At 45.1% G+C, this 24,671-nt stretch overlaps 1 protein-coding gene across 1 annotated transcript in view; it reads right to left on the bottom strand.

Moving 5' to 3' along the window:
- Positions 1 to 808: 808 nt before the first annotated feature.
- LOC126151430 (uncharacterized) overlaps positions 809 to 24,671 on the bottom strand; it is a 428,037-nt gene continuing 404,174 nt past the window's right edge. The window contains exons 14-15 of the mRNA XM_049915941.1: positions 22,434 to 22,581; positions 809 to 1,271 (exon numbers count right to left, since the gene is read on the bottom strand). Coding sequence (XP_049771898.1) covers positions 1,172 to 1,271; positions 22,434 to 22,581 — 248 coding nt within the window. The 3' untranslated portion in view covers positions 809 to 1,171. The remainder of the gene's footprint in view (positions 1,272 to 22,433; positions 22,582 to 24,671) is intronic.

The following is a 24,671-nucleotide window of genomic DNA, read 5'->3' as shown; positions in this document are numbered from 1 at the left end:
CTGTATTGATTATTCCCTTCGTATCATATGAAGCCCCATCTGTCGGTCGTTTCGTGCGCTTTTTTCGTTTCAGTAAAACCACATGTAATTTTAAGCTTGTGTGTCAAATTTTACCTCTCTACTGAAGTTGTTTCCTGACGTACTGATCTTGCAAACGATATTGGACTTTTGGATAACCCTGTGTAATACTATTGCTTCTTGGTCTGAACATCTTAAGAATTTCTTACGTTCCATTTGATGAGGTATATCATCGTATCTGTTCCATCCAAACATTGTACGGCGTGACAAATTATTTCTCCAGTCTTGAGGGTATCCGACTGTCAACAACTTCCAAATTTTTGTAATACTTTAAGCCAAATCAATATTAACATCTATGGCCCTGTGGAAAATTCGCCACTTGTTAGGAAAGATGTCAAACGAACATTCTACTACACCGCTTGCTCTAATCAGCCTATAACTAAACACTTTCCTCGAGAATGTGAGTGGTTACGGGACAAAGTAGTTAGTGATACGTATGCTTTCCTAAATTTCCTGTTTTAAGAGTGATTATCTTCGCGGTAACACAATGATCCCTTGTGCTTTATTAGATCTGTAATGAATTGTATTGTTCTGATTTCCATTACTGCCGTCATCTAAATACCTTATTTAGCAAAGTTTGCTAGCCGCTTGAATGCACTCTTCATTCAGAAAAGTGAAACAGATGGCTCTCGAAGGTGATTAATGATAAGCACTTGGTTGTAAGTAAAAGCCAAGTTAAATAAATTTAATTTTATTGAAGTTTAATATGATACAAGTCAGTAGCTCGAACAGTGTGTCCTGATTAAATATCTGACACGAGTTGAAAATGGCTTATCACATGAAGAAAAATGACTTTCTTTATACACGTTACGTAGTAGAAGGAATTACATTATATTCACACTTTACATTATGCATACAATGAAAATAAAATGGAAGAAATTATTTTTTGTAGTTTTGACAGTCTTATCGGAGTTGTCGCGAACGACTTCGAGGTACAGCCGAAGCCGTTCGCAAAGTAGACTAGTACAAATGCAGGTCTCATCAGATTATTGCGAGAGTAAGCGGTTCCATGCTATAAAACTGGCGAGTAGAGCGTAGTTATTGCGAGAAGACGGTTCGGCTGTCGTTGAGCAAGATGTGGTGGTGGGGCCTCCTAGTTGAGCGCGACGTCCCTCTCCAGGATGGACTGGTTGATGGGTTGGTACTCCTTCCCCGAGCGCGGCCGCAGCATCGTCGTCGCCTGCCTTCCCAGCCTGCACAGCAAAGGGGACTGCAGTGCCAAATTAACAAACACTAAAGGAATACAGGAAACACTGGCATGTAGCACCAACACATGAATCACGCCCGACTTCATAATCCCAGTATACTACACTTCCAAATTAAGCAAGGTCTCCTTAAAACAGATGCTGAATACTTTATTTTATGATATATAAAATATAATCGTTGATGCTTATTGAATATAATAAAACATAAGAGATGAGTAATACTTATTTTAATAATAGAAACCAAGACAACTGTTATATAGTCCTACTGTAGAACAGATCATCGTTGAATTTGGGTAAAAGTAAACAACAATATTAGCCGCCAACATTTAGTTGGAGGTACTAACCAACCTAAAAAGATACCATTCCTAACAGCTGTAATATTATTAGTCTGCAAATGAAGTGAATAGTAATGTTGTTCAGTACACCTTCCTCAGTCGTCAATAGAAATACCTGTATTCCTTTAGTGTTTTCTTGTGAGGACACATCAGATGTATAATAAGAATGTAAGCATCGAAGCCTAATATAGTGTGTAAAATGTATAAAGGCACACATTGTTATATGTAGTATCTCAATACAGACACACACAAATATGTTTGTTGTTTCTTTCTTTCTCTGTGTTGAACTGTTTACACATAAACACATAATTCACCACCAGATATTTCCTGGATGGTCATAACTGCATCGCTAAGTGTATTGCGACAGTCAGTATTAACTAACTGTTTAGAACCCAAGTGTCCACAGTTGAACACCTCATCTGCTGTCCAATGAAAATATACGTTCATAGCTTCCTCCTGCCACATTTAGTTGGAGGTACTAACCAACCTAAAAAGATACCATTCCTAACAGCTATAATATTATTAGTCTGCAAATGAAGTGAATAGTAATGTTGTTCAGTACACCTTCCTCAGTCGTCAATGGAAATACCCGCCCTTATAGGCATAACACACTGTATATACAAATATAAAGCAGCCTTCATCTCCCTGATGAAGGCTGTCCGCAATAGCGCCTGAGACAGTGTTAGTTTCAGCACATATGACACTGTCATACAACCAAAGGATTTTACTGAAATCCAAACGATATCGTTTACCATAATGCTGCACAATCGAAGGGTATCTGGTTCCAAAGATCGTACGTTATGATTCGCCATAAACCACATGCGGATAAAATGAACATGGCTTGATTGAATAATATACTTGTGCGTGTCTTTTTATATTATGTCTATATTGTATATCTATAGGAGAGTTAGTTTTCTTGAAATTTAAACATTTCTAACGAACAAGTAATTATTTTTGAACCAGGTTACATCAGAAGCAGCAAATCATCCTTTGATAATTATTGTGCCATATGTGTAAGATCCTTATCCAGCAATAAATGGTTTCGAAAGTAAAGAAGGCTTTCCGGTGTGAACACAACGTAATAATGAAACATATAAATACTCGTAAAATCTCTCCTACAAATCTAGTTCATTATTTCACAGAAATCAGGCAGGCAAAATTACTGTGCTGGCTTCGGGCTTCATTAATGAATGTACACTCCTGGAAATTGAAATAAGAACACCGTGAATTCATTGTCCCAGGAAGGGGAAACTTTATTGACACATTCCTGGGGTCAGATACATCACATGATCACACTGACTGAACCACAGGCACATAGACACAGGCAACAGAGCATGCACAATGTCGGCACTAGTACAGTGTATCTCCACCTTTCGCAGCAATGCAGGCTGCTATTCTCCCATGGAGACGATCGTAGAGATGCTGGATGTAGTCCTGTGGAACGGCTTGCCATGCCATTTCCACTTGGCGCCTCAGTTGGACCAGCGTTCGTGCTGGACGTGCAGAGCGCGTGAGACGAAGCTTCATCCAGTTCCAAACATGCTCAATGGGGGACAGATCCGGAGATCTTGCTGGCCAGGGTAGTTGACTTACACCTTCAAGAGCACGTTGGGTGGCACGGGATACATGCGGACGTGCATTGTCCTGTTGGAACAGCAAGTTCCCTTGCCGGGCTAGGAATGGTAGAACGATGGGTTCGATGACGGTTTGGATGTACCGTGCACTATTCAGTGTCCCCTCGACGATCACCAGTGGTGTACGGCCAGTGTAGGAGATCGCTCCCCACACCATGATGCCGGGTGTTGGCCCTGTGTGCCTCGGTCGTATGCAGTCCTGATTGTGGCGCTCACCTGCACGGCGCCAAACACGCATACGACCATCATTGGCACCAAGGCAGAAGCGACTCTCATCGCTGAAGACGACACGTCTCCATTCGTCCCTCCATTCACGCCTGTCGCGACACCACTGGAGGCGGGCTGCACGATGTTGGGGCGTGAGCGGAAGACGGCCTAACGGTGTGCGGGACCGTAGCCCAGCTTCATGGAGACGGTTGCGAATGGTCCTCGCCGATACCCCAGGAGCAACAGTGTCCCTAATTTGCTGGGAAGTGGCGGTGCGGTCCCCTACGGCACTGCGTAGGATCCTACGGTCTTGGCGTGCATCCGTGCGTCGCTGCGGTCCGGTCCCAGGTCGACGGGCACGTGCACCTTCCGCCGACCACTGGCGACAACATCGATGTACTGTGGAGACCTCACGCCCCACGTGTTGAGCAATTCGGCGGTACGTCCACCCGGCCTCCCGCATGCCCACTATACGCCCTCGCACAAAGTCCGTCAACTGCACTTACGGTTCACGTCCACGCTGTCGCGGCATGCTACCAGTGTTAAAGACTGCGATGGAGCTCCGTATGCCACGGCAAACTGGCTGACACTGACGGCGGCGGTGCACAAATGCTGCGCAGCTAGCGCCATTCGACGGCCAACACCGCGGTTCCTGGTGTGTCCGCTGTGCCGTACGTGTGATCATTGCTTGTACAGCCCTCTCGCAGTGTCCGGAGCAAATATGGTGGGTCTGACACACCGGTGTCAATGTGTTCTTTTTTCCATTTCCAGGAGTGTATTTGGCCAGGTAATTGGCCTCCGGAGCCGAGGTAGATAGTCACCCCTAAAGCACTGCTGCCTCACTGCTGTTTGACTCCTGCTGCTAGAATAATATATTATCACGAGGTTTCGACAGTTAAGGTCACGATAGATGGCCTCACACTGCTCGAAAAAATTCACAGCAATATTGCTTGTTAATGTCTAAACGTATAAATATCGTATTATGTGGTGAAGGAATTGGCACTCCTCAAAGAAACATTAAATTCGGTTGTTCCCTTCTTTTTCCTGAGGCGAAGATCCCATTTTAGTATGTCAATATCCTGGCGAATCTAGATGGAAATAAGTGGATAGTTACTGATAGATTGGCGCTGGAAACACATTCTAATACTGGTGAGCATACAGTTCAACTCTTTCAGGATGTAAGAGATTCACTCTGCAAACGACCTCTCGGCTGTGGTTCAGCCATTAATCCGTGAAATCCTTTGTGACGTGACGCTCTTTCCAGGAAGGAATATATGAGAGCATCTGTGAAGTTGGAAAGCAAGACAGATATTGACAGAATTGCAGCTGTGAGGGCGGATCGTGAATTGTTTCCGTGGGAAACAGCATAGATTCCAAGAATATCGTCTAAGTGGAAACCAACTAGGCATCTATACACCCGATACCTTCTGTGCCATGAAATTGGGGTAACAAGGTGCTGTTGGTGTTTTTAGCTCGTCAGATAGTTTTTGTGGTGTCACCACCAGACACCACACTTGCTAGGTGGTAGCCTTCAAATCGGCCTCAAATGGTTCAAATGGCTCTGAGCACTATGGGACTCAACTGCTGTGGTCATAAGTCCCCTAGAACTTAGAACTACTTAAACCTAACTAACCTAAGGACATCACACACATCCATGCCCGAGGCAGGATTCGAACCTGCGACCGTAGCGGTCGTGCGGTTCCAGACTGTAGAGCCTTTAACCGCTCGGCCACTCCAGCCGGCCTAAATCGGCCGCTGTCCGTTAGTATACATCGGACCCGCGTGTCGCCACTATCAGTGATTGCAGACCGAGCGCCGCCACACGGCAGGTCTAGTCTAGAGGGACTTCCTAGCACTCGCCCCAGTTGTACAGCCGACTTTGCTAGCAATGGTTCACTGTCCACATACGCTCTCATTTGCCGAGACGACAGTTTAGTCTAGCCTTCAGCTACATCATTTGCTACGACCTAGCAAGGCGCCATATTCAGTTACTATGTCTTCTGAACAGATAATATTGTGACTCATGTACCGTCAAGAGCGACGTTCATCATTAATGGATTAAAGTTAAGTATGAAACTAATTACGTCCGCTTTCTGAATTCTAATTCCTTGTCATGTTCCACACCTCACGTCAGTATAGTTCTTCCCTCCTCACGCCACCCTGCGTGAGCTACAAAGCGTGCATTTCGGCCTCCTCTAGTAACATGGTGTTGGCTCTTCTGCCAACACAACATTAGCGACGAGTCAAAACGGTGTTCTTATCTATACTGCCCTGATTTCATTGTGTCATGGCTTCGCCACAATCTCCAGATGTACAGTCCGAATTTTATCGCTTACATAATCAGCAGACGCATCATTACTGCATGCCCTTGGACAGCTCATCCAGGGTCAACGTGCAATGCAAACCGATGCGGCAGCCACCGCTCCACCGCTAACGCAGCCATAACACGCAGTTGCACCAACTTTCAGACCTTTTGAAGCTGCACTGGAAAGCTGGACGGAGTGGTCATGCCAAATTGGATTCCATCTCGCCGCGTACAGAATTCAAGGTAACGAGCGGCAGCCTTTTCTTTTGTCGTCCATTGGGGTGCAAACCTACCATGTGATAGTCAAATTATTTCCCCGACACGACATAACATCTCTGTCCTATGATGAAATTTTGTCTGCATTAGATGCATAGTTCAAGCAATCAGACAATGTAGTTGCGAAACGGTATACCTCTTTCGTACAAAACGTACGGCAGGTCAGACTAATCGGGAGTGGGTTGCAACCCTGCAAGGTGTTACTACGGATTTTGCATTTCAGTGTCAATGTGGACTCCCATATTCAGATACTATGGTACGTAATGAAATTGCACAGAATGTTTCTGATGTTTGTATAAGGGAACAGATTTTGAAACTAGCCAATCCCTCCCTTCAACAAGTGATGGACATATTGGATCGGCAGGACACACCAGACTTTGCTCAGGAATCATTTGAAACTTCGCCTGCCATGTGTCAGGTTAACCGGCCCGCCGGGCGAGCTGCACGGAGCGGTAAACAGGCCTCGCATCCGGCAGCGCCGCTGCTGCCAGGCTCTCAGCCACGTGTGGCCCGCCGGCAAGCAAATGCAGTATTCACATCATGCCCGCGGTGTGCTACTAAACACACATTCACGTGAGAATTGCCCATCATGCCAAGCTATTTGCTTTTACTGTAATAAAAAAGGGTAAGTTCAGAGTGTTTGCCACAAAAAGCTCAGATCGGAAACTCAAAACCATTTGCTTCGCTCTGGAATCGGAATCGAACCAAGGTAACTCAGGCTCGCAAAACTTTGCCCATGGCAGTCATGTCGTTCATTCCACTCTGCCCAGTGCCACTCTCTCTAACAGTGACTGTGTTCATCCCACAGATAGTGTGCGTTGACATCGCCGGAACTCCCATCAAGTCGCAAGTGATTTTGTACCAGTGTCAGTTCACGTTGCACGAGACTGTCGCTCTTGTCGTCAGCAGTACAATAAACTTTTTGTAGACTTGGACATTAATGGCAAAGTGATACCTTTCCAGCTCGATACCGGAGCTGCAGTTTCACTGATCAATCAAGACACTTACAAACAGCTGGGCACACCTCCGTTGCGTGCCGCAAATGTTTCGTTAACTAGCTATTCAGGTCAAGAGATTCCTGTGTTAGGACAGTGCAGCCTTCTTGCAACGTCCAAAGGACAAACAAAACTTGTGTCATTTTACGTTCTTCGTTCTTCTCGGCAGTGAACTTGTTTCGTTTCGATTTATTTCAGTTCTTTAACTTGTCTGTGGTAAATCAGGTCCTAACAGTGAACCAGACTGTGCCTTCAGCCAGTGTTTCTCGTCTACGTGAAGAATTTGCAGACATTTTTGCACTGGGCCTCGGTTGCGCTAAGAACTATAAAGCACATTTGGAACTGAAAGTAAACGCGCAAGTGAAATTTTTCAGAGCGCGCAATGTTCCCCATGCATTGCGTGATGAGGTTGCAAAAACTTCACACGATTTGAAATCACAAGGTGTAATTGAACGTGCGCAGGCTTCTCTCTGGGGATCACCCTTAGTAATTTTGCCAAAACCTTCGGGTAAATTGAGACTTTGTGCCGACTTCTAGGCAACAGTGAATCCACAGCTAGTGTTTGCATCTTTTCCTTTACCTTTCCCAGAAGAGCTTTTTGACAAACTGTGCCTGGGCAAATATTTTTCGAAGGTGGACCCAGCAGATAATCACTTACAAATATCGGTGAACGAAGAATCCCAGCGCGTTTTGGTGGTTAACACACATCTTGGTTTGTATCAATTTAAAGGGCTGCCATTCGGGTGAGCAACCACCCCTGCATTGTTTCAGCAATATCTACAAACTCTTTGTGCGTCGGTTCCTTCTGCAGCAAACAATCTGGACGATATAGTGATCTCTGGAAAGACGGAAGAAGAACATTTGGCCAATCTCCGAACATTATTTCAGGTCCTGCGACTAAATGGTCTTCGCTTACGGAAGGACAACTGTGTATTTTTTGCTCGTGACTTGCCATACCTGGGACATGTACTCAATGCCCAAGGCATATATCCCAAACCCACGCACCTCCGTACCATACAAGACTTGCCTTCGCCGCAGAATTTGAAGCAGCTACAGTGTGTGCTGGGCAAAATCAATTATTATCACAGATATGTGCCGCATGACTCTTCCATTTCAGCTCCGCTTCATCGCTTACGCCGTAAAGGTGTCCCGTTCGTCTGAACGAGGGAATGCGAACGCGCCTTTCGCCGGTTGAAATCGGCGTTGCTTTCCAACACTTGCCTTACGCCAATCGATCCCCAGAAGCCCCTTTTGTTGATGGTGGATGCATCGGATTTCGGGATCGGTGTTGTGCTTGCGCACAAAGATCGCTCGCACGATCACCCAATTGCCATTGCGTCCAAATTGCTCTCGTCTGCGCAAAGAAACTATTCACAGATCGAGAAAGAAGCATTGGCTCTCGTATTTGGTATTACAAAGTTTCATGACTTCTTGTATGGTCGTCACTTTACCATAATCACAGACCACAAACCTTTCACATCGCTTTTTCATCCGAACAAGCCTGTACCTCCACGTACAGCGCAGAAATTTATTCGCTGGTCTCTTTTCCTCTCGCAATACCACTACGATATCTTGTATCGGTCCACTGCTAAGCACAGAAACGCCAATGCGTTGTCCCGTTTGCCTGTTGCTGAGGATAGAGCATTCGATTCCTCCGAACTTGCTTGCATGTTCATTGATTCGGAAACCGATGAACTGGTCGAATCGTTTCCGATTGATTTTCGTCGTGTAGCTACAGCCACAGCTACCGACCCTGTCCTTGCTACCGTTCTGCGTTTCGTTGCTACTCAATGGCGCTTGTCAAAGTCACGGATCGGGGATCCGTTGGGTCGCCGATTTTTTGCTCACAAGGAGAGACTTATGTACGACGTGGTGTTTTGCTGTTGCGTTCTGACAATGATCAGGCCAGGGTCGTGGTCCCACGTTCGTTACAGTCCTCTGTCTTAAAGCTTCTCCACCAAGGACATTGGGGTATAGTGAGAACGAAACAACTTGCTCGTCAGCACTGTACTTGGTTCGGAATCGATGCCGCGATTACGAATATGTGCTCTTCTAGCATGGTGTGTGCCGAACAACAATCAGCACCTTCGCAGAAATTCTTTGCATGGTCTAAAGCAACTTCCCCTAGGAACCGCTTACACATAGATTTTGCTGGTCCATTCTGGAATGCTCGATGGTTGGTTGTGGTAGATTCATTCAGTAATTTTCCTTTTGTTGTCCGGATGTCTTCCATGACGTCATCTGCCACTATCCAAGCGTTATCCGCTATCTTTTGCATTGAAGGTCTTCCACAGACTATCGTTTCCGACAATGGCCCACAATTCGTGTCCGCAGAATTTCAGTCATTCTGCAAGGCCAATGGTATTCAACATCTGACGTCCGCGCTGTTTTCGCCACAGTCAAACGGTGCCGCTGAACGTTTGGTCAGGACTTTCAAGTCACAGATGTTGAAGTTGAAAGAGTCGCATTCTCGGGAGGACGCGTTACTGCTCTTTTTGTCCCCGTATCGCTCTCAGCCTCGAGATGGTCGCTCGCCGGCTGAGTTGCTTCACGGACGCCCTCATCGCACCTTGATGTCTTCGCTACATCCGCCGTATCAGGTTCCTGTGCAGCGGCTTTTGCTCCAGGCGACGTTGTCTACTACCGCAACTATCGAGGTTCATGGCGTTGGCTCGCAGGGCACATTCTTCGCTGCCTCGGCCGCGCTTTGTATCTGGTTTTGGGGGCCTCTGGTGAGGTGCGTCGGCATCTCAATCAGCTGCGCCTCTGTCGTCGCACGGGATGTGCCGCTCCCCGTCTGCTTTCAGCGACGGTGCCGTCCGGTCAGCGCCCTGGGGACCCATCTACTGGCTCGCCTCAGCCCCAGGTGTTACCGACGCTGCCTTCCATTTTGCCCCATGGCGACGCGCCGCCGCCGCCGCCGCCGCCGCCTGTTCTCCCGCCCGCCACGCCCGCGGTGGACGCGTCGCTCCAACCGCCGGGCGCCTGCCTGGGTCACGCGCCGCCGATCGCTTCCCGTGACCAGTTGTCCTCCGCCATGGAATTCTTGCCCGCTCCGGACCATATGTCGTCTTCGCCCGTAGGGTGCCCCAGCTCGATGGAGGTCGACCCTTCGGCCCCTCCTGTCTCTCTATGGGCGCATACACCGCATGTTGGCTGCACCCTGAAGCAGGTTTTCCTGCGTTTCCTATCTCCCCTCGGGCCGAATGGCAGGGTGCGGGTGGCACAGCCTCGACTGTTGCTAGGCTCCCCACCTCGTCGCATACGTCAACATGGGGTCCTCCCCACGGCGGGCGGAAGCCTTATGCCACAACCGTCCGCCGATTTGCGGGGGAGGAATGTGGTGTCACCGCCAGACAATACACTTGCTAGGTGGTAGCCTTTAAATTGGCCGCGGTCCGGTAGTATACGTCGGACCCGCGTGTCGCCACTATCAGTGATTGCAGACCGAGCGCCGCCACACGGCAGGTCTAGAGAGACTTCCTAGCACTCGCCCCAGTTGTACAACCGACTTTGCTAGCGATGGTTCACTGACAAACTACGCTCTCATTTGCCGAGACGATAGTTAGCATAGCCTTCAGCTACGTCTTTTGCTACGATCTAGCAAGGCGCCATTACCAGTTACTATTGATGCTGTAAAACATGTACCGTCAAGAGCGATGTTCACCAATTATGGATTAAAGTTAAGTATTCCAGAAGCTACGTACCTTTTTTGCTAGTCTCTATTCCTTTAACTGTTCCAGACCTCACGCCAGCCTGCGTGAGCTTAAACGCGTGCCTTTCGGCTTCCTTCATAGTGGATTGGCTGTCTTGCCAGTCCACAGCAGTTGTGTTCACGAAATGTAGAAATGTGGATTCCTTGAGCTACAGAATTAATGAGAAACTTACGTAACAGAGTGTGGTTGTGTGAAGGGAAACGAACAAATAGGCTCAGTTGTAGGTAAATGAAAAGTCACGCATCGATAGAGCTGTTGGGTGACGAAAAGCATTTCGTTGGTAAAATAATGCTCGCTCGTAAGGATTCGTACAGGACAAGTCGTACTAACATGGAGGTGTTAATGACCGCAACGTCGTCTGAATAGCGGTGGTGTAAGAAAATTATTGCAAAATCTTAAATGGCAGGTATCGTGAATCTCGCACCAACCACTTGGGGAACCTCCATGAATCGGCTTTCCAGAGGAAACTTGAAAATTCTACAGCATCGTGTCCATCGGTTCTGTGTCGAGCTTGGACATAAGCATACATGCAGTCCTTGCTACCATACTCCTTTCGTGAATGGAACTGGGAGAAACCTTAATATTGATTCGCAGTGTGTAGATCGCCAGTAGCCTCGCCACAGTGGTAGCATTAGTTCCTTCATAACACCGAATTGAAGCAATGTCTGGCTTGGCACTTGGACGGGTGACTGTCAGGATCCGCTCAGCGCTGTGGGCAAGCAGCATGCACTCAGCCCCTGTGAGGAATATTGAGCAGCTAGTCGACTGAGAAGTGGTGGATCTGATAATGAACACTGACAATGGTCAGGAGAGCGATGTGCTGTCAACATGCTCATCCAAGTTCGCACGCAGTAACACCTATCGACTAGGAACGACATGGCGGTTGGACAGTGCCATTGGAGTTTAGATATAGATGTATACATCTCTGCTCCTCCTAATGTCTGTTACGGAGCTTGTAAAAGTGACTTCCCGTCTTCTGTAGTCGAAAAGCATGACTTCGTTGGACTGACTGCAGCCATTCTTCGCCGCTGTTCTGGTAGGGGGAGAGTGGTGAGCCCGTTACTCGGGCCGCCTTTCCGCCCCAGGAAAGAACGTCGGTACTCATTTTGCACCAGTCTTACTGGAGCTGGGGCCATCCCGGAGGGAGTGGAACGAGGAATAGTCCCAAATCCAACGTGGGGTTGGATCCGAGCCATTAAGGGCCAGCGTCCTAGCAATTTACCCATTAGACCAACACGGCCGTGGTCGTCATACACAGAATGATACAATAAAATACCTGTTACTCTTCTCTGGTAGGTGAGAATCATTTTGATAATTTCGCTGGCTTGAAATTGTGCAGTATTCTGACGAAAATTGGCTGTCTCGTTGACACATGTATACCAGTCCTTAAGGTCCGTCAGTGATTTGGATTCCCTGCGGAGCCCGAGAATCGATTCGGAAGATAGATCAGAGTACTTGGACTTCACACTCAAGTAATAGCTTGCTTCCCAAGAGTAGTGCCATCGAAACCGCAATGAGGAGCAGCCCGCGGGACTGACTGTAAATACCGCGGCCCTTGCTTGCCAGACACACTCTGTCTAGAAATTGAATCCTTCAGTAAGTGCCATATATCAGCAGAGTTTTGACCTTTCCTGCATTACGTGATTCGGATAGCTCCCTGGACAGTGTGCATACGTTTAACACGAATTTGCTATGCACTAGATTTTGTTTGTCGCTAGCTGTCCACCTTGTGAACCCCACTTTGATTGACCTCAGGAACTGGATATTAGTTCCTCCTGTGTCCGCACACCTCCAATGTTAGTGATCATAAACTACATTAGGATATAAATGGAAATGCCATGTGGCTAGGGCCTCCCGTCGGGTAGACCGTTCGCCTGGTGCAAGTCTTTCAAGTTGACGCCACTACGGTAACTTGCGTGTCGATGGGGATGAAATGATGATGATAAGGACAACACAAGACCCAGCCCTGAGCGGAGAAAATCTCTTACCCTGCCGGGAATCGAACCCGGGCCGTTAGTTATGACATTACGTCGCGCTGACCACTCTGCTACGAGAGGCGGACGTAGAGTAGGATAAAACGGCTTCAGTACAGCAATGCATGTTAAATCCAATTTTTCTTTATAAGTGGCAGTACATAATTTATGGGAAGTGAGTCAATAGCTTTCCCAGAACCTACGGACCGCGTAAATCTTATTCTTGGCTCCGTTCTGTAATTTCGTTAATGGCCAGCAAATGTGCCAACAAATGGGCCAGTTTCTCCTGTGCTTTTCTAGAAAGTAAAGGGACGAAGCTGGCCAGTCTCGTATAATTAACTGAACTTCCCTGTTCAGAGAGATTAGAAAGTCAAACAGAGGCGTTTAAACTTTCATAATTGGCGCAGATTTCACATCTCGACATTTTCAAACTGCAAAGAATTTTTAATTCATAAGTGGTAACTTTCCTCTGAAAGGCGAGGCGCGTGCGTCATTATGAAGGCGTAGCGACCTGACGGAAAATAGTAGTGGTATATTGAGAATGTCCATGCCCTCTGAAGACGGATTTTGTAGGCATTTTCTCGCACAAGGCACAAGACACGTAGCTAGATTGTTTAGTGAATCCATAAATTTCTTGACAGAAACAGTGTCCACTATCCAAATTGTGTTGTGATGGGAAATACCTCTCTAAACAAAAGAAGCAGTATGAACCTTGTAGCGCAGACCCACCAACCCATGGACCCAAGCTGTCAACAAGACACTGTGCAAGCTGGAGGTGGTTCCATAATGGTGTGGACTGTGTTTACATGGAATGGATTGGGCTCTCTGATCCAACGGAATAGATAATTGACTAGGAATGGTTACGTTTGGCTACTTGGAGACCACTTGCAACCATTCATGGACATCAGTTTCCAAAACAACGAAGGAATTTTTATGGACGACAAAGCGTCGTGTCACTGGTCTACATTAGTTCGAGACTGGTTAAAGAACATTCTGGTCAGTTGGAGTGAAGGTTTTAGCCATCCAGATCACCCGACATGAATCCTATCGACTATTTATAGGGCATTATCGAGGGCCAGTTTGTGCTCAAAACTCTGCACCGGTGACACGTTTGCTGTTGTGGATGGCTATAGACGCAGCATCGGTCAATACTTCAGCAGGAGACTTCCAAAGACTTCAGAGTCCTCACCTTAATCTGCTGCAATACGCCAGTAGAAAGACGGTCCTACGTGATATTAGAATGTATTCCGTCACTTATGTCACCTCAGTGTAGTTGAAACAAAAAACTAAACTAGCCAGTGCTGTTGTAGGTAAACTACATAGTATTATGGGGCTCTAAAGAAAAGCTTTCAATCACTGCTTAGTGCCAGTTTATAGTTACAAAGACCACCTCTGTTTTCAGGTGGTCTTTGATATGGAAACCATTTCCTCATTGAGGCTTGCTCAGCATTGTTGCTTCGGAACTATGTAAAAACTTAAGAAGACAAGTTACACGCGTCGTCCCACACGAAGACCATTGCATGTTGTCAGAAGAGAGGGCATGTTCCCCGTTTGCTGCATGACACAGTTTTGCTGTGGTGCAGGTAAAAGGTGCACCACAGTGTCACAGCGAGGCAGCGCTGGAAGCGGAAACATGCTCCATAGTTATAGTACGCGGGACAGTTATACTCTTGTGAGCAAAACACCTAACTTGTAGACAAATTAAGCGTAAAATTCTGGCGCTGTACAAGGAGTACTAGAAGGAATGGTCAAGATTCAAGCATATGACAAGAACGATCATTTGAAGCAAAAAAAAGTCTAGCAAGCATGAGCTGTAATGTGCATAGCTTAAGGGGCTCCGGAAAGGCTCAAAATCATGAAAAGTTCAATTTTTACTTTTTTGCGTTTTCTGAATCTGCAGACTATTACCTTTTAATAGATATATAATTTATTCAATTCCAAAAACTACAACTATTTTTAAATTTTTTTGAAATGTGTTCTACATGGGCGTGACCCACTGTGGCGCTGTTAAACTGCTGTCAAATAGTGTTATTATTAACGTCCGTGTTCATCAGATACATTTTAGTGATGTGAGATAAAGTATGTGTTGTGGCTAACCTATTTTCAGAGACTTAGCAGCACCCGAACTGTTGAAGCAGTGTATTCACGGAAAAACTCAAAACCCCAATGAAAGTGTAAATAGTGTTATATGGTCGAGAATCCCCAAGACTGTATTTGTTGGAATAGAAACACTTCACTTTGGTGTGTATGATGCTGTTGCGACTTTCAATGATGGCAACATTGTAAGGTGCAAGGTATTTAGAAATATGGGAATGAAGATAGGTTCTAACATGGTACGAGCGATGCTTGCTTTAGACAAGGAACGCCTTCGGGCTGCAGACAGGGCTGTAAAGAGTCTAGAAATACAAGCAAGAGTAAACAGGAGGAGGAACAAGAGGAAGCTGGAGGAGGAGTTTGCAGAGGATGAAGATAATCCACCTATGGACCTGGAATGCACTAAAAAGTTAATTCAATCTTTGTCGCTCGATTCCCAAAACTTTTATTTTCTCATACTAATTACATGTTTTCTAAGGATCTTCCAAACATATTTGTTTCAAACTTTCAGTAAATGTTACACAGTACCTTCTGCATAATTTAACACAGCCTTTTTCCAAAAAACTGTATATTTTTGAATATATAAATAAAAAATTGCAAAAAAATGTTGTGAATTTTCATTACAATTGAAAAAAAATCATCTTTAATAACTGAACTAAATTTTTGTAAAATCCCTGTGTTAAGTTGTAGCCCATATTCCAATAAATAATCTGTAAAATGTTCAACTTCCTACCTCAAATACTTTGTGAGGAAAGATGTAATTTATAAGCGTTATTTTAACATTGCAAGTATAGGGCGTTCCTGAGCCCCTTAAGAGCTATGAGCACTTGTACTGTAGAAGAGATGCGTTCCACAGCAGCAACGACGTAAAAGTGTTCAAAGCTCTTAAGGTATGCACTTTAGAGGCTATTTTCACTGGATAGTTTTTCATTTTATTTTATTTTATTTACACGTCAAGTTCCGTAGTACCAAATTGAGGGGCATATCTCCCAGGTGATGGAACGTGTCCGTACATGAAATTACAACACAAACGTGTCAACAGATAAAAATAAAATGTTTATGAACCCGAAAGAAGTCAAGCCATAAATTTAAATAATCGCAATCAACAATACAACAAGAATCAGCTTAATTTTTCAAGGAAATTCTCGACAGAATAGAAGGAGTGACCTATGAAGAAACTTCAGTTTTGATTTGAAAGCGCGTGGATTACTGCGAAGATTTTTGAGTTCTAGTGGCAGCTGAATTTTTGAATTCTAGTGGTAGCTTATTGAAAATGGATGCAGCAGTATACTGCACACTTTTCTGCGCAATAGTGGAGGAAGTCCGATCCAAATTTATGTTTAATTTCTGCCGAGTATTAACCGAGTGAAAGCTGCTTATTCTTGGAAATAAGCTAATATTATTAACAGGAAATGACAGTAAGTTATGTATAAATTGAGAGGCCAATGTCAAAATACCCATACTCGTGAACAGGGATCGACAACAGGTTCACGAACTTTCACCACTTATTGCCCAAACCGCCCGTTTCTCAGCCAAAATATAATACCACACAAAATAAGCGAATTAAAATAAGCAAAGTAGACTACTTTTCGTGTTGAACGATCACTCACTTCAGATACCGTTCGAATACTAAAAATGACAGCATTAACTCATTCAACAAGATACTTAACGTGGGCTTTCCACAACAGTTTACTATGTATGTGAACACCTAGAAATTTCAGCTGTTTAGTTTCACTAATCATATGCCCATTCTGTGAAATTTAAACGTCAGGTCTTGTTGAATTCTGTGTTATAAACTGTAAAAACTAAGTCTTACTGTGACTTTGCGTTAGTTTATTTTCTACAAGCCATGAACTTATGTCATGGAGTGCATTATTTGAAACCGAGCCAGTGTTCCACACAACATCTTTTACTACCAAACTAGTGTCATCAGCAAACAGAAATATATTTGAGTTACTTGTAATACTAGAGGATATATCATTTATATAAATAAGGAACAGGAGTGGCCCAACACTGATCCCTGGGGCACCTCCCACTTCAACATACCCCACTCAGACCCCACATCCGGTAGCGTTCTCGCTTCCCGCGCCCGGGTTCCCGGGTTCGATTCCCGGCGGGGTCAGGGATTTTCTCTGCCTCGTGATGACTGGGTGTTGTGTGATGTCCTTAGGTTAGTTAAGTTCAAGTAGTTCTAAGTTCTAGGGGACTGATGACCATAGATGTTGAGTCCCACAGTGCTCAGAGCCATTTTTTGAACCCCACATCATAGGCATTCTCAACACTGTGAATAATGACCTTTTGCTGTCTGTTGCTAAAGTAAGAGATGAACCAGTTATAAGCTACTCCATGTATTCTGTGATGGTCCAACTTGTGGAGCAATATTTTGTGATCAACACAATAAAACGCCTTATTTAAATAAAAAAAATATGTATGGCGTTCGAAGCCTTTCGTTTAACCCATCCAGTACTTTACAGAGAAAAGAGAATATAGCATTTTCAGTTGTTAAACGGCTTCTAAAGCTGAACTGTACATTTGATAGCAAATCGTGCTATATGAAGGGATCAATTACCCTTACATACACAGCGTTTTCAATAAGTTTAGCAAACACTGATAGCATCGGTACAGGTCTAAAATTGTCTACATTATCCCTTTCTCCCTTTTTATAAAGCTGCTTCACTACTGAGTACTTTAATCGTTCAGGAAACTGACCTGCCTAAACGAAAAATTACTAATGTGGCTAAATACTAGGCTAACATGTGCAGCACAGTACTTTAATATTCTGCTAGGCACGCCATCATATCCATGAGAGTTCCTAGTATTCAGTGATTTAATTGTTGACTCAATTTCTTCCTTGTCTGTATCACAGACGGGTATTTCAGACATCAGTCTCGGAAGGGGATGTGCCAAAAGTGTTATATGATTCCCTGTAGGAACTAAATTTTTATTTAATTCACCAGCAACGATTTTTAAATACTGTACATATATCTGATTTATCAGTAACAGGAATATTATTACTACTAACTGACTTTATGTCGTCGACCTTGTGCTGCTCACGAGACACTTCCTTCACAACTGACCATATGGTTTTCAGTTTGTCCTGTGAACTAGCTATTCTATTTGCATACCACATACTATTTGCCTTCCTAGTAACATTTTTAAGCACCTTACAGTACTGTTTTGTAATGGGCTACTGTAATTTGATTGTGACTACTTCTAACACTTTGATATAATTCCCACTTTGTTCTACATGAAATCCGTATCCCACTAGTCAGCCATCCGGACTCCGTTTTACTGCTAGTACCCAGTTTAGAACGTTCTAATGGAAAGTAGCTCCCAAACAGCATGAGAAATGTGTTAAGGAAAGCATTATATTAGTCATCTATGTTATGGGCGCTATAAACATTCTGGCACTCTTGTTCCTTGACTAGGATTAAAAAACTCTATGTTGCTGTTGGATTAACTTTCCTACATAGTTTGTAATAATATGAGACATTTCTTTGAGTACAAAAGCCTTTTATAGTTAAAATTTGTGCATCATGGTCTGAAAGGTCATTCACACTGTTACTAACAGGATGCCCATCTAATAAGGAAGAATGAATCAAAATATTGTCTATGGGTTTGCTACTGTTCCCCTCCACGCTAGTTGGAAAAAAACACAGTCTTAATCAGATCATATGAATTTAGAAATCTACCAACATCCTCTTTCTTGCACCGTCGTATACAAAATTTATATTGAAGTCACCAGATATAACTAATTTCTGGTACTTCCTATAAAGTGAATCAAGAAATCTCTCTAGATTGAGCAGCTTGCTGTTGAGTTGAAGACGTAAGCCAGCTGGACAAAACATTAATCATCAGTTCAAAGAAACATCCTAGTCGCTTTGGAACTCTGTAGATGGTACAACTGTAAGCAGGAGACCACGTGACGCTACACCACCGACTGACGTTATGGCAGTGATCTTCTCTGCATGTGCCAGTAGGTTTCATGGAATCAGATACGTCAGCGTAGAGGCGTGACAGAATCGCAGACGAGAGCTAATATTTTAGAACATAACCATGACTACAGCTATAAATTTTGTTGGCCACTTTGTTGGTGTGAAAGCGCTGATTGCCCAACATGTCATGAGGGGATACCGCATCAACAATCACCATGTATCATGGCGTAATAATAGCGGTTGTAATATGATTTTGAACCATCAAGGAATAAAGGAGAGTATTACGCCTTTCCGATAACAGTTTCAAACAGGACAGGAACAGTTGCTTTCAGTGAATGCAGGAGCATCTCAATTTGTTTCTGAGCGAACATTGCAAAGGAAATTGTGCGCAATGAGCATCCGTAGTCGGGTACCTCAAAATGGCTCTGAACACTATGGGACTTAACTTCTAAGGTCATCAGTCCCATAGAACTTTGAAGTACTTAAACGTAACCAACCCAAGGACATCACACACATCATGCCCGAGGCAGGATTCGAACCTGCGACGGTAGGGGTCGCGCGGTTCCACACTGAAGCGCCTAGAACCGCTCGGCCCCCACGGCCGGCAGTCGGGTACATCGCAGTGGTTTACTGGGCCAAACAATACACAAACTGGACAGCAGCTGCCTATAGGCAAGTAGTATACTCCGATGAGTCATGATTTTGCATCTTTTTCAGTGACTCAAGGCGCCAAGCGGACTGAAAGACCCCATGAGTCCTTCAGTCGGTAATATCTGAAGAGTCAAGATCAGCTCGGAGATGATTCTGTGACGGTTTGAGGACGGTTTTACATTTTTTCAAATTTTCTTACGACAAAATGGAGCAATTCCACATCTTAGTGTGAACGCAAATGACAATATATATCTTAACGTCCTCAGTGACCAAGAGTAACCCTTTGTTCAACATTGGTAGGTGGGACGATTAGTGAGACGCAGAGACTTGACGTGGAGCAAGAGAGTTCTCTGCTACTGCTATGTTTCAGCACATAGCATAGCAAAATGACAGTATTGCACCACTTGTTGCCTCCACAGGAAAGCTGAGGGGCCGCGACAATGCTAGCAAACCGTGTCCGTACGGCAACAACACTAACAAGCCACCTAATGGGAAACATCTTCGGACACCATAGCTCCAAATGTGTGTTCTCGCCTCGTCGACAGACGGCAGTAGTGTCTCTCCCAAGAGGCGCTGTTACCGCGGGACTATTTGCTTTCACATCACACAGCCGCAAATAATTCATGAACAACTTTTCCAACCACCGGTATTTAAACCAGCGACCGGCTCGTATCTGGTGCACATCTGTTTATTTGTTAGCAGTTTTATATAACAGCTGTGCTATAGGGTTCAGAAATGTATTTAGGCGTTTAAGAAATGTTCTCAGTCCTGCCAACGACAGAGCTGAACTTTTCGACAAGGACTTGTATTTCATACCAGTCTTGTGTCTTTCGACATTTAAATAAGGTATTGTGCTTGGAAACGGCCTACGGTAGAAATCTGGATCGTATAACAATAAAATTAAAGTTACTGTAGTGAAGCAGTGGCAGCATCATTCACACAACTTACAACTGAAATACGCTTGGAGTATTTTGGAGGTGGCCTTTACCCAGTGTTGACGGTATACTACAGAGTTGAACGGTTTTCAGAAAATTTACACCACAGTCTGCATCTAGGATATTCTGTGTGTGAGAAAACAATCTGCATGCGAGTTGTGTTTCCTTACATGAAACAGATTGATAGGAAGAAGTTATTTTTGCAAGGGTGCTAGTCTAGACAAAGCAACAGTGTATGTAATACACTCCTGGAAATTGAAATAAGAACACCGTGAATTCATTGTCCCAGGAAGGGGAAACTTTATTGACACATTCCTGGGGTCAGATACATCACATGATCACACTGACGGAACCACAGGCACATAGACACAGGCAACAGAGCATGCACAATGTCGGCACTAGTACAGTGTATATCCACCTTTCGCAGCAATGCAGGCTGCTATTCTCCCATGGAGACGATCGTAGAGATGCTGGATGTAGTCCTGTGGAACGGCTTGCCATGCCATTTCCACCTGGCGCCTCAGTTGGACCAGCGTTCGTGCTGGACGTGCAGACCGCGTGAGACGACGCTTCATCCAGTCCCAAACATGCTCAATGGGGGACAGATCCGGAGATCTTGCTGGCCAGGGTAGTTGACTTACACCTTCTAGAGCACGTTGGGTGGCACGGGATACATGCGGACGTGCATTGTCCTGTTGGAACAGCAAGTTCCCTTGCCGGTCTAGGAATGGTAGAACGATGGGTTCGATGACGGTTTGGATGTACCGTGCACTATTCAGTGTCCCCTCGACCATCACCGGTGGTGTACGGCCAGTGTAGGAGATCGCTCCCCACACCATGATGCCGGGTGTTGGCCCTGTGTGCCTCGGTCGTATGCAGTCCTGATTGTGGCGCTCACCTGCACGGCGCCAAACACGCATACGACCATCATTGGCACCAAGGCAGAAGCGACTCTCATCGCTGAAGACGACACGTCTCCATTCGTCCCTCCATTCACGCCTGTCGCGACACCACTGGAGGCGGGCTGCACGATGTTGGGGCGTGAGCGGAAGACGGCCTAACGGTGTGCGGGACCGTAGCCCAGCTTCATGGAGACGGTTGCGAATGGTCCTCGCCAATACCCCAGGAGCAACAGTGTCCCTAATTTGCTGGGAAGTGGCGGTGCGGTCCCCTACGGCACTGCGTAGGATCCTACGGTCTTGGCGTGCATCCGTGCGTCGCTGCGGTCCGGTCCCAGGTCGAGGGGCACGTGCACCTTCCGCCGACCACTGGCGACAACATCGATGTACTGTGGAGACCTCACGCCCCACGTGTTGAGCAATTCGGCGGTACGTCCACCCGGCCTCCCGCATGCCCACTATACGCCCTCGCTCAAAGTCCGTCAACTGCACATACGGTTCACGTCCACGCTGTCGCGGCATGCTACCAGTGTTAAAGACTGTGATGGAGCTCCGTATGCCACAGCAAACTGGCTGACACTGACGGCGGCGGTGCAGAAATGGTGCGCAGCTAGCGCCATTCGACGGCCAACACCGCGGTTCCTGGTGTGTGCGCTGTGCCGTGCGTGTGATCATTGCTTGTACAGCCCTCTCGCTGTGTCCGGAGCAAGTATGGTGGGTCTGACACACCGGTGTCAATGTGTTCTTTTTTCCATTTCCAGGAGTGTATGTCTGTTGCCACCGATGACGCTGCTGCATTTCTTCCGCGTAGTTAGTATCACTATAGCGAAGGGTCCGACATTTTACTAGCGGCGTTGTTGTATTACTGTGACCGGATGCTACATTAACGATGGGTTCTGAACGCATGAAAATAATCTCTCGCCTTCAGGCAAAATTTGTTAGAAATTTCTTGCGTTGTAATTACTTGTGGGTTGAGTTCCCTGGGCAGCGTCGGTCGAGTACACCAGCAGCAGTTTACTCGTTTGTTGGAGATGCTTAAAACTCACTCCCAGACAGTCGGGCACACTTGGACAACTGCCGTTATTGCGGCTCATGGGTTCGACTAATGTACGTGTTGCATCACTGACTCAAGGCCTAGCACCCTACTCCCTACTCCACGCTAGAAAGCCAAGTTGCTCTACGACGATTTTCTTACCTAATTGACTCCGTGACGTCGGAAGAGCTGTGCGAAGACAAGGAGAGCGTCTCGATGTAGTCGGACATGTCTGAGGTACCGCTGCTGGTCGAGCGGGAGTCTGGGTACGGCACCACGATGGCGCTGTCTCCGCCGGGGCTCTGGAAACCTGCAACACGCGACACATACCAGTCGCCATGGAAGTGAACCATGGGGGTCAAGACTGAAAAGTGACCTGGTGAACCAAGGATCTATACAAAAGAATATACAGGGTGGCCAAAATGACAGTGGCCAAGAAAATATGTCGTGCACCTTACTTAGGCACCTCAGGTCACATCATCCACATCTGGGCCAGATTGTAACACCAGAAATGCATATCCTCCTATTTCCATCTATTGTACTATAAATTTGTTTTCCTTATTTTTGTTACCTGAATATATGACATTTCTGTGTATTTACATATTGTAATTCTTTTACTATTTGTATATATATATTTATGCATTTATGTCGATGTATAAGTGGTTTGTTTCGTAAATATTATTTGTGTTTTTACGCTGGGTCTTGCCTAGGAAAAACTGCTATCGAACGATTACATCGATAGGTCGTGTGAAGAATCAAAGTGTGTAGGATCTTTGGTAGTGTTAACTCTGTCGCGTGGAGCGCGGGCAGAGGGTTCTGACTGGAGTGCGAGTGGAGCAGGTGTGTTGTGTGAAGCTCCCGCGAGTTGCCGCGCTTTCGGGGTTTGGCAGCATGTAATTGCGCTCGACTTGCGATGATAGTTTCTGACATGGTGTCGCGGACGGAAAGCATTAGCTGGCGCACATCAAGAGCCCGTTTCGTCTGGTGACCGTGTCGAGAAGAAGGCGCGCCAACATCCAGCTTCTGCAACAGCGACGGCCGACAATGAGTAACTGTCGCCACCTCCTCGATCGACGGCTTCAAACCTTCAATCAACCAACAAGGAAGACTGGGAGCACGTAAAGTTTTAGAACTGTACGGCAGACCTCAGCTTTTCAAACTGTACCATTTTCGTAACTATAATTACAGCAACTTAGCATGAACATTTGTTGCTCATTGTCCCAAATGCATTACCAAGCAGGGTCCCTTCCTTTTCCGGAATGAACCCGAGTGTCGTTGAAATTCAAACGCCAGCATTAAAATAATAATATAGCATTTCACTGCTTTAATTTCAAAGTTCAGTTAAAGTCTTCATAGCTGGCTACAATATTTATATTACACAAGCACGAATTAAGAGTGCGAGTTTTGTTACCGTATTTCAGCTTACCTGTGACTGCAGCTCAGCTTGGTATGTACTAAATTTTACTATTGTTGATTGTTCAGAATCATTTAATTCAAGTTCAAAGTTAAATCTCTTCTTTCTAAATTGCGTAGATTCAAGTAGCTTTTGAAATGATTGTTGAGGTAGTCCAAGACTAACCGTATTTTACTGAATTTCGATGTGCTTCAGAAAGAAAGCTCACTATTAACTTCAGTCACTAAATTAACTTTCGATTTTCCGGTTTTATTAATTCTTTTGCTAAATTAAGTCAGGGTGTAGCGAAATTTATTACTTCTGACAAACTTTCAGTTTTCACACTACACGTGTCAACCTTCAGTTGCCACGCTTCTAGTGCTAATTATATGTGTAATAACCTTTCTTTTTCAGTTACTATAGTAATTGTCCTTAGGACTGGCGACCGTAATTTCCCCCAAATCTCAAATATATAATTACCGCTAGTTAATTGTTAACGTAACGGCCGCACATTTACTTTCTTTATTAACTTTACCCCTTTTCATTAGCATTTTTCCTTTCATTTAGATGTAACACTTTCCTCCCTCTTTACCGACAGATTAACTTCGGTGACGATTACTTTTCCCAAATTTCCATTAGGTACACGCGGTTAAATTTTTCACTGTCATTAAGGTCGATAAGTGATGGGGAGGTTACAAGATGATGTAAATTTAGTTGTCTATCTTAAAGTGAACGAAATATTTCCCATGTCTTCCTTCTTGCTCACACTGTACAATAGAAATTTGTCCTTCGTTATACAAAAATAAAAAAGTAAAATATTTAGCTTCTTCTTATCAAGTTCTTCATTATTCTCTTCCCCATTTTTTTAAAGCAATGTTTCATAAGACACGTGCACTGCGCCTTATTCTTGATACATTTCGCGTTAGTAGCGATGGACAGAGCTACCATCACATAATTATGCTTTTTTCTGTGACTTTTAACATGTCAGTATTTCATGGAACAAAATT

The sequence above is a fragment of the Schistocerca cancellata genome, chromosome 2 (assembly GCF_023864275.1).
Source record: "Schistocerca cancellata isolate TAMUIC-IGC-003103 chromosome 2, iqSchCanc2.1, whole genome shotgun sequence".
NCBI classification, from domain to species: Eukaryota; Metazoa; Arthropoda; class Insecta; order Orthoptera; family Acrididae; genus Schistocerca; species Schistocerca cancellata.
The sequence above is the reverse complement of the archived record's forward strand: the minus strand, read 5'-3'. Positions and strand labels throughout refer to the sequence as shown.